The following is a 9,869-nucleotide window of genomic DNA, read 5'->3' as shown; positions in this document are numbered from 1 at the left end:
ACCTGATGCTTCTGCACAGTGTGTGCAAGCCTGGGGCCAACCGACGATAAAGCCCTTCCTCCTGGCCCTTTGGGTGTGTGCCACATTTGTGTTCATAGAATCACAGAATGGGTTGGGTTGGAAGGGACCTTAAAGATCATCTGGTTCCAACCCCCTGCCATGGGCAGGGACAGCTCCCACTAGACCAGCTTGCTCCAAGCCCCGTCCAACCTGGCCTTGAACACTGCCAGGGATGGGGCTTGGCAGCTTCTCTGGGCAACCTGTTCCCATGTCTCACTACCCTGGCACTGGTGGGTGTTGTGGCTCCCACCCCAACACCAAGGCTGTACGGACCCCCTGTCAGGATCACAGGACCAGTTGGTTAAGGGTGCCTTGAAATAGCACTTCTGGCTGGTAAAGCTTGGGACGAAAAACCTCAGGAAGCCAGGCTCTCCAGGTGGGATGGGTGGACAGGCTGCCCTGGTTCGTGTCTGAGCTGCGTCCATGGCCCTGGACAAGCTGCCCCAGCACAGGACCCCTCTTCTTTTAAAATACGTGTTAGTTCACTCACAGAGCATCCAAGCCTCCCACAAATACTCCTGCTGTAATGGAAATTATTCTTCTCCAAACCACAAGGGAAAATGCTTGCTTTTTCCAGCCTTCTTTCTGAAGAGATCCAAATCCCCAAGCATGGGCAAAGGCATGCTCAGGGCACATGCAGGGTGCCCCAGCATCAGAGGTCCCCATCACTGATCCATCCTGGTTTGGGCAGGGGGTGGGATATTCAGACCCCAAGCCCCTAGGGCAGTCAGGCATCCTCTGCCTCCCCCAAAGGGACCCTATCTCCCCCAGCGTCCATCAGAAAGGTAAAGCACACCAAGTGTGGGGCATATATATCTCTTTGCTTTGGACATCCCCCCTTTCCCGGGACAACTTGTTGTGAGACCAGGATGGGGAATGTCTCTCACTCAAACTCATGCAATGGATGTCACCTCTGCAGCATCAATTTTTATGTGCACACATGGCTTTGGAGATCAGGGCTAAGCAGCAAGATGAAGGGTTTACAGATACTTCCGAAATCTTCTTCCAAGAATATATGCTGAACTTTCGGATCCCTTTGGATCAGCTTCCCAGAGCCGGATGTCTGCACAGCAACAACAGCCTGACCGCAGCCAGCACCACCGGTGTTGGCATCCAAGTACTGATCATGGGGGTTTGCTGAGGGTGTTTTGGTTTGCATTTCTGCTTCATGACTAAACCCAAGCAGGAGGACAGAATACGAGGTGTGCGTGTGGTTTGCATACAGGAATAAGGAAATCCTAATTACTGACAGAAAACTCTGGAAAATTCATAAAGTTTCCTGCTATACAACCAAATTTGACTGCACGATAAAGTCAGCATTGAAGAGGTGTCTAATAATGCCCTTTCAACTACATTTTGCAGAGTAGACTTGGGTTAACCCCCTCAGTAGATGGTGTCATTTCCAGTCGGCTCCCATGGTTAAGCTTAAAAAAAATGGCATGTGAGGTAAAATCACAATTACAGCTCTGCCTTGGGCTGGAACCAGCGGGAAGCGCGGTTCTCAATGCTAAACCTGGTACTTGGAGTGAGCACCTCTACTTTACCTGGCTCGCAGCAAGGCCAGCAGCAGGGTTTCCGCTGCAGCCTCCCCTTGGTGACCTGGGGGTGCCGGTGGGGCAGGACCCAAGCACGCGAGTCCCACACCAGCAGCACTGGCAGCTGCTGTTCCTTCAGGAAACATGGGCCGCGGGGACAGCCACGGCATGGAAACGCCCTTTCATTCCCCTTTTATTGCACAGCAGCACGAGGGCATGCGCCTGGGCAGTTTGAAGCTCAGCTTCCTGCTGAGGTGGAGGGGTTCAAGGCCCCTGAATGCACTGCAGAGAGGAGCCTGGATTTAAAGCTCAGTGTGTCAGGCAAGGCTGGTGAGGGGACCCGGCTCTCTAGCCAATGGCTAGTTGCAGATGCGGAAGAGCTTCAGACCTAGAGCTGTTCACTGCTTTCTTGTGCCCAAGAAATGTAAAATCCCCTGAAGCAAGATGGCAGAGCAGGACTCGCACTCCTGGGGAAGTGTTTCTCTCGCACTGGGCTGCAGTGGCGTATTCCCTGGGACAAGGAGAAAGGGCAGTGACTCAGGTTTTCCCTCCACAGGTTGCTGCGTCAGGCAGGGCAAGGTAAGGAGTGCCCCTGCTTCAAACACCCTGCGGGAAGGGCAGGAGTCAAATGACAGCGATTGCAAAACTTGGGATCCCTGCAGGCAGGAGCTGAGCGGCAGGAACAGCACCCAGGGCCCAGCTCCCCTACCCACAGGCAGGCAGAGGCAGAAGCAAATAGAGAACCATGCTGCCCGCACGCTGCCCTGTTCTCCTTGCAAAGAGGTACGTTCTGCTATGATTTAAAAACAGGAGAGGTTTGTATTAAAGAAAACTGGGTTTATTGTAAACAAAGTATAAAGTACAACATAAGAAATGTGCAAATCTTTAAAGTAGTCACAAAAAGCGTATCTAATACACTATTGTCAAACTGTCCACTTTCTGGTAGGTGTCCTCAACATAAAATGATAAAATACAGATAGTGAAAGTTGATGTATTATTTGTCACAAAAGCTAGTTTAAATTCTAGGCCGGTGTCTTTACTGCCTCGTTTTACCTTTCAAATCACAACTTTCTAATTTAATACAATACATAATATATCCATTTCATTTTTAGTATAAACCATCTCTCAAATAACATGCTCAAGAAGCCCAAGAGTCTCGGTTTCTCCCTTAACCAACCCGAGCAGTTTCAGTTACAACATTTCTCTTAAAAGTGCCCTGTGTCCCTGCAGTGAACACAGCTGTGAGAGGGGGTGAAGGAAACCGCCAGCAACACGGGAGCAGAAGCATCTCCCCATGCCCAGGTACAACCAGCTGAAGGAGCACAAAGCTTGCCAGAGAAGCTGGGACAGTATCAAAGCTAGCGAGGGTTCAGAATTGCCCAGGCAGTGCCCCTGCATGCCCATCCCAAGCCTTTCCAGACCAGGCTGTCTCCAATACCCTGTGCTGGAGCATCAGTCTCAAACCTCCACGAGTTTGGCACCAAAGCACCGCTTACAATGGGGCCGGAAAATGGGTAGGAGAAAAAGATTCCTACCAAGAAAAGGTGGCAGAAGTAGGAAAACTGATTCAGATTATCTTACACGGGTGCAATCTGGGCTTTCACACCTGCGCCTGCATGCTGCTGTCTTCCTAGTCCATGCTGCACTGAAGACTGACAACAGGAAGTTAAAACCAGAGCTGGTCTCGAGTGCCAGCAGCAAACCTTCAGCAACACTTACATGTGACTGACCTCAAGTATCTATCAGCAATTTGCAAGATTTAGAACTAGCACATGCTCTGCTCCAGAACCTTCCTTTTCTCTCTCTCCTTACCAGTGCAAGACACCCGCTGTTCCAGTCAGCCACCAGTTCTCCCAACAACGTTTTTGTGACAAGCACAGACTACGGCTGCCTCCCTGCTGCCCTGCCATCAGCAGCCGGTGCGGGAGAACCACAGACCGGGAGGAAAAGCCTTTTTCCAGCTGGCACATCCCAGTGACAACAGTTAATTCCACCGCCTTCAGCACAAGCGCTCTCAGTGCGCAGTGGCCGCTGCAGGCGGCACGGCGACATCGCTCAGCTTGCTCACTTCCATCTGCCAGTTGGGCAACTTCTTGGCCGACAAGTGGCGACGGGCATGCTTCGTTAAGTGGTCGCTCCTCATGAACCGCCGCTCACACATGGGGCAGGCAAACTTCTTCTCCCCAGTATGCGTTCTGCGATGGCGAGACAGTTCATCAGACCGCGCAAACCTCCTCTCGCAGCCCTTCCAGCTGCAGCTAAACGGCTTTTCTCCTAAAAGACAAAAAAGGAGGAAAAAACCCCCTGAGTAGTAAATGAGCAGCAAACACCACTGCCCTGACTGGCAGAATTTGCCTTTTTTAAAGAAAAGCTTCTACAATTACAGTTGAAGAAAAATCTACTTAATTAGATACGTGAAATGTGGAAAATTGTTTATATACCAATATTTAAATACACAGACTCACCATCCTTAAGACTAAGCAGTACAAAGGGTTAACTACTCTCTGGAACCATACAGTTTGAGATGCTCTTTACATCTCCAGACAGCTGGTTCTAATTCAGCCCCACATGAACTGCAGATTTTAACAACTTAGCATGCCCAAAACCACCCTCTGAAACACAATCAGTAACAACGCTTTGCGTACAGAGCCCCGGTCGTGCACTGCGAGGCCGTGTTAAAGTACACGTGACTCTTTCTGCTGCTGCGATTAAGAGCTGAGGCATGGAGAAGCTACTCTAAAATCACCAAGGCAGGAATAGTTTGGAGTAGATCCTTATATTCTCTCATAAAATAATCTAAGTTTTACTCACTTCTGACAAAAGCATCCTTGAGGAGAAGCCTAATAAGGCATCTTTTAACTCTGGAAAAGCAGGCTCTGCACAGGGCAAGGCCTTGTTTCCACACTCATCAGAAGCATTACTGGGCACCTTCTGACATGAAGCAAGTCTAGCACAGGCAAACTGCTGAGTCAACTTCCCCTGCGGGAGATTTCCTGTCAGAGATTAGGCAGCATTATAATGCACACTGGCAATAAAAAGGATTTCATTGCTGCCCCACAATTTGTTCCATGAACAAATCCAGTAATCACTAGAACCTTACCACCTTGTGGATGCAACCACAATTTCCTACATTAGTTTTTAACATCCAGCAACAGCAACCAACCTGTGTGTGTTCTGACATGGGCCTTCAAATGGGAGCTCTTGAAGTATGTTTTCCCACATCCTGGGTAGCTGCAAATGTGACTTCTTATTCTTGAAGAATCAGCCAGAGGAGTGGTTTTTGCTGCAGAAGGTACAAAGCCGGGAGCAGGGGCAATGGGAGAGAGTCTCGTGCCGTTTGGACTAATAATGGGAGCCTTGGGGCTCTGCACAACTGGCTGGGGCACAACAAACATAACAGCACCCTTGGGAACTTGGGTGCCCATGAAGACCATGGGCTGACACAGAGCCGGCTGCTGGCTTGGCGCAGCGCTGGGCACCACGGCCGTCACAACGCTGTTGCTCGCGGGCAGAGGGACCATCTGGCAAATCACAGGCACGGGAGGGGCTCCACTGCCTTGGGCAGGACACGGCGGGATCACTGGGACAGCCTGATGCCTGCTGCTGACCAAGGGCTTTGTGAGGGGCACCGGAGCGACGGCTGTTTCCGCAGTTCTCCCTTCCACCACTGGCAGCTCACCGCTCTCATCACCGGCTCTGCTCAGCGCCGCAGCAGAACACTCTGGATGCTCTGCTTCTGTGTTTTGTTTATTGGTTGCTTCCCTCGAAACACCATCCGGGTATTTCAGCACACTGGCTGTTCTCACCGGGCAGGTTTGGCGATTACAAAGCTGGGCATCGGCTGTGTGGCGAATAACGCTCGTCGCCTGAGCTTTCAGGGGCCCAGCTACTGGAGGCCTTTCTGCCTCTCTCCGAGGCACGGCAGGCAGAGGAGACTTGGCAGCCTCGGCCAGCGACTTGCCAAGCGGGTGTACCGCCTGTGACATCTCCAAGTCGGAAGGGCTGTAGGGGGGGGTCAGGCACTGTGTGGGGGAGAGAGACACAGTAAGGGGGGGGGGGGCATGTTACCAACACATCACCACACTGGTTGTTACAAACAAGCGCACAAACGTACAGATCCAGAAACTTACAAAAGCTGGTATCGCACTGAAGTCCGCTGCTCCGGGAAGCAAGGTCTCATCGCTCTCTTCTGACATATCAGATGCTGGAGTTATAGGTCTCATTTCTGCATGTTTTTTGAAGTCTGATTTCCAGTTGCAGCTCATAGAAATAAGCGCTTCTACAGCCTCATAATCGCTTTTTTCAGGAGTCTTGTTCCAGAAATACCTGCTATCTCTCTGTTTCTCAGTCATCATCTCCATTTCTTACTCCTGTTTTGGTTAAAAGTAAAAAAGGAAACTTTTAACATGATACCACGTTTGAATATTCTGCAGTTACTTGTAAGAGAAAGCTTCATAAAAACCAAAGCAACCTGTGCAAGATAAATACCCTTGGTCATGTGGGGCATAGGCCTGTATTTCCCTGCCTCCTTTCTTATGATGTTAATGTAAGATGTTAATGAAGTTGTTAGTGGGGAAACCTAGACATCTGGTGAAGATTATGCATTTTCTTGAGACAAAAGAACTCCCCCCAAATCTTAAGCAACAGTTTAAGTTATTCCACATTGCAAGTGTTGTGTCTGAAAGCTTAACTAAAACCTTCACCCAAAGAAAGCAAAGCTTCCTCCACCATTCCATCCTCCTTCCATTTTTGCTTCAAACACAGCCCTCGATGTTGTGCTTATTTTGAGATATGATAAAAGCACCATACTGGGACCGACGCACACCTTCTTCAAAATGTATTACCCAACCAAAATGTTCCAGGAAATACTCAAAGGGTGTCTCCCACACACATGTACACGCAAGGAAAATCACCAGCTCGGTCACTATCAGACCGATCAGCACACAGAACCGACCCAGGCAGAAAGCCTCCCAAGGTTCCACCATCATTCCTAACACAGCCCTCCCGCTGTGAGGGGCGGTGCACCCCCGCCCGCCCCGCTGAGACACCGCGGGTGGGAGCCCCGCGCCCCGCCAGCTGCGGCACTGTGAGAGGCGCCGTGTGAGGGGCGCCGTGTGCGGGGCGCGGTGAGAGGCGCTGTGCGCGGTGTGAGGCGCGCCGTGTGAGGGGCACTGTGCGCGGGGCGCGGTGAGAGGCGCCGTGTGAGGGGCGCGGGGCGGGTGGCCCCGGCTGTCACCAACAGCGCCCGCGGCGGCGGCCGTTGGACGTGGGCCACGCTCACCTCAGCGCACCCCGCCGGCGCTGCCCGCCCCCGCGCTCCCCGATTGGCTTCCCGCGCTGCGCCGCGCCGGCGCCCATTGGCCGGCGCCGATGGAGGCGTGGCCCGGGGGCCGGGCGGGGGAAGGGGGCATATGAACAAAGCGTGATCAGCGCCCGCGCGCCGACCTTTCACCCAGTTCCCCGCGCGGCCGCCCCCGCCCTCGGGCAGGCGGCAGGAAGGGAGCCCGCCGCGCGCCGGGCCGCGCCCCGCCCCGCCCCCTGCGCCGGGGGAGCAGCGCCGCCGCGGCTGGGCTGGGCTGGGCTGCGGGAGCGAGGGGGGGGAAGCGGAGCGGCGTCCCCGCGGGGAGCAGCCCCGCGGCTCGGCTCCTCCGGCTCCCAGCGGGGAGCGGCGGCCGCCCCTTCCCCGCAGCGCCGGCTCTGTTCCCAGCCCCCGCGCCGCCCGCCCGCTTCTGCCGGCTGGCCTCGCCTGACCCCGCCGTGCCGGCATCCCCCCGGCTCCCTCCGCTCCCCCGCCGCCGCCCGGCACAAGCAGCCGCGGATCCCGCCGCTCCCCCGCGCGGTGCGCGCCTCGGCTCGCACGCACACCGGTGCGTGTGTGTGTGTGTGCGTGTGCCGCCGGGGTCCCGGCTCGCCTCGCCCGCCCCGCGGGGGCTCCCTCGCTCCTTCCCCTCACCCCACCCGGCAGCCCCGCAGCCGCAGCTCACCGCCTCAGCCGGTGCCGCTGCCCGCGGTCCCTCCTCTCGCCCGTGCCGCCACCCCGCTGCCGCGCGTCCCCTCAGGCTGCCCCGCCGCGCCATCCCCAGGCGCTCAGCCCCCCGGTGCCGGTCGCTCACCGGTGCCGGGCCCGAGGCTGCTGGGGCGCGCGCCGCGCCGCTCTCCGCGCGCTGCCTTTATTTTCCTCTTTTTGTTCGCCGCTCCCCATTCAGGTGGCGGCACCCCCGGGCCCGCGCGCGGGGCGGGGAGAGGGGGGGGCGGGCTGTGGGCGGGGCTGCCGCGCCTCTCGCCGCCAATCACCGGCAAAGGTGTGTGAGGCGCCGGCCAATGGGCGCCGGGCGCCCGCGCGTGATCGGCGGCTGCCCCGCGGCGTGGCCAGTGTGTCAGCGCGGCGTGTGCGCGGCGCGCCGTGAGTCCCCGCCGCCGCCTGAGTCAGTGCCCACCCCCCCCTTCCCCCCTCCCCCCCCCCGTGCGGGGGCGGCCTGGCGCTTCCTCGCGCATGAGGTCACGCGGCAGCGGGGGGGTGAAGCACGGCCCCCGCCCTGCCGCCGGGCTGAGGGGGAGCGGGGCACGGCCCGGGCGGCCGCCGCCCGCCTCCCCCCGCACCGCCTGGGCGCGCCCGGGCACTGCGCCGCGGGGAGGCCCCCGCAGGGTTCACCCCGCCCGGCAGCGCCCCGGCCTGCTCCCCAGCGCTGCCGGCCTTCGGCGAGCCGGGTCCCTGCTGGTTGCGGGGCTGCAGCCTGCGGAAGGGCGGGAGGTGCTGGGGTATTCTGCGCCGTGCAGAGCCTGAGGCGGGTTTGCTTTCCTGTCAGAAAGTTTTAATAAAAGCAGAGGAGGTGGCTGCGTGCGCCGGCAGCTGAGAAGCGGGATCCCGAGCCAGGCTGCAGCTGTGGAGCGCTGCTTGTGCCAGAGTGCTCCCCTGCGCTAGGAACGCTGCCTGTGCTTCGGTAGGGATCGGTTCCAGCTCTCCTGTTTGCTCTGCCTCACTTCAGAGCTCTCCCCTCCTCCCAGGCAGCCCAGTCTCGTTTGCTCACGGCATTTTTCTACTTATTTTTCCTTCTTCTTCTAAGATATGTCTTCCTGTCTTACCCCTTTTCAATGGTGTCGTAGTCCAGTATTCTTAAATACTGCTTATTTCCAATGTCAGCCAATCCCAGTTGACAGAAGAGGTCTGACAGCAGGTTATGATCTCCTGTAACTTGCCTGGAAACCTCCCAGAATGTTTAATTTTGTCTTAAAGTGAATAAAAAATGCTGCAGAAGTAACAAATGAGCAGTTTATTCAGCCTGAAGGAAGAATGAGGATAGAATAATTGCAAAACATAAGAACAGAGTAAAAAATAATACAAACCAGTTCTTAATTAATTCAAAGACGAGTGCATTGACAGCAGAGTGGTAGTTTTATTCTCAGCAAGACGCTTTTTTTTTTTTTTTTTTATTGCTTAAATTCCAGCATTTCACTGATGCATTGTACAGCTGGAATTCCTGTTACTCAGCTTCATGCTGGTAGCCCAAATGCATCCGGTGGGATGAGCTTGCCTGTTGTGCCCCCTGCACTGGGCAGCCAGTGTTGGGATCCCTCTCGCCTCACTCCTGCAGCTTCCAGGGTTGTCACGTCTGACAAAACAGCCTGTGACTCCCACTATTGTACCTGTTCCCTAACCCAGGTGCCTGCCTGCTGGCCATGCCTGCAGGGAAACAGAGTGACTCGACTTGCCTATCTAGAGGGAATTCCCAAAAGAGAATTTCCTTCAGGATGATCCACATCCTTTTCATTAGTAGCAACAAACAAATGTTTACAAATTACTCCACTGGATTCCCCATCTCTGGATGTCTTAACAGGAGAAAGTATGTTTACTGTCTATTTCCCACTGAAATCAACAGGAAAAAATGCTGCTTGACTCCCGGAACACGCTCTCCTTTGCCAAAAGGTGCTACCGTCACATGAGGCACGGCTGGGGAAAGACTTTTGGGCTCGTCAGTGCATCTGTCTGCATCTGCTTTGGCTGAAATAGAGGTTGTGGAACTATTACCTAATAGTTCTTGGTGAAATCCAGTGTTTTCTGTTTGCGACAGGTTCTGTCATGTTTTTTGTGATTGTAATTGGTTTTATTTAAAACGTTTTGAAATAACATTTGAAGCATCTTATTGCCCTGACACTAAATCTGTAGGAGTTGCACCAGCATTACAGTTTAACCCTCCATGATAAATTCACTCACAAAACTAATAGCTTCTTCCTGTATGACACCAGAAAATTAGGCAGATCTTTGTCGCTCCTTTC

At 54.7% G+C, this 9,869-nt stretch overlaps 1 protein-coding gene across 2 annotated transcripts; it reads right to left on the bottom strand.

Moving 5' to 3' along the window:
- Positions 1–2,415: 2,415 nt before the first annotated feature.
- On the bottom strand, positions 2,416–7,846 carry KLF10 (Kruppel like factor 10). Of its 2 annotated transcripts, none has more exons than XM_030510416.1 (4): positions 7,709–7,846; positions 5,726–5,965; positions 4,759–5,617; positions 2,416–3,869 (listed from the first exon to the last, which is right to left on the bottom strand). In XM_030510416.1, the coding sequence occupies exons 2-4, from the start codon at positions 5,954–5,956 to the stop codon at positions 3,610–3,612; spliced, it is 1,350 nt and encodes a 449-aa protein (XP_030366276.1). In that variant the 5' UTR covers positions 5,957–5,965; positions 7,709–7,846; the 3' UTR covers positions 2,416–3,609. The 2 variants fall into 2 exon arrangements, with proteins under 2 accessions (XP_030366276.1, XP_030366285.1); XM_030510425.1 differs by having other exon boundaries at positions 2,418–3,869; positions 7,580–7,832.
- Positions 7,847–9,869: the final 2,023 nt, after the last annotated feature.

This window comes from Strigops habroptila, chromosome 1 (genome assembly GCF_004027225.2).
Source record: "Strigops habroptila isolate Jane chromosome 1, bStrHab1.2.pri, whole genome shotgun sequence".
Taxonomy (NCBI): Eukaryota; Metazoa; Chordata; class Aves; order Psittaciformes; family Psittacidae; genus Strigops; species Strigops habroptila.
This window is presented reverse-complemented; position numbering and strand designations above follow the sequence as displayed.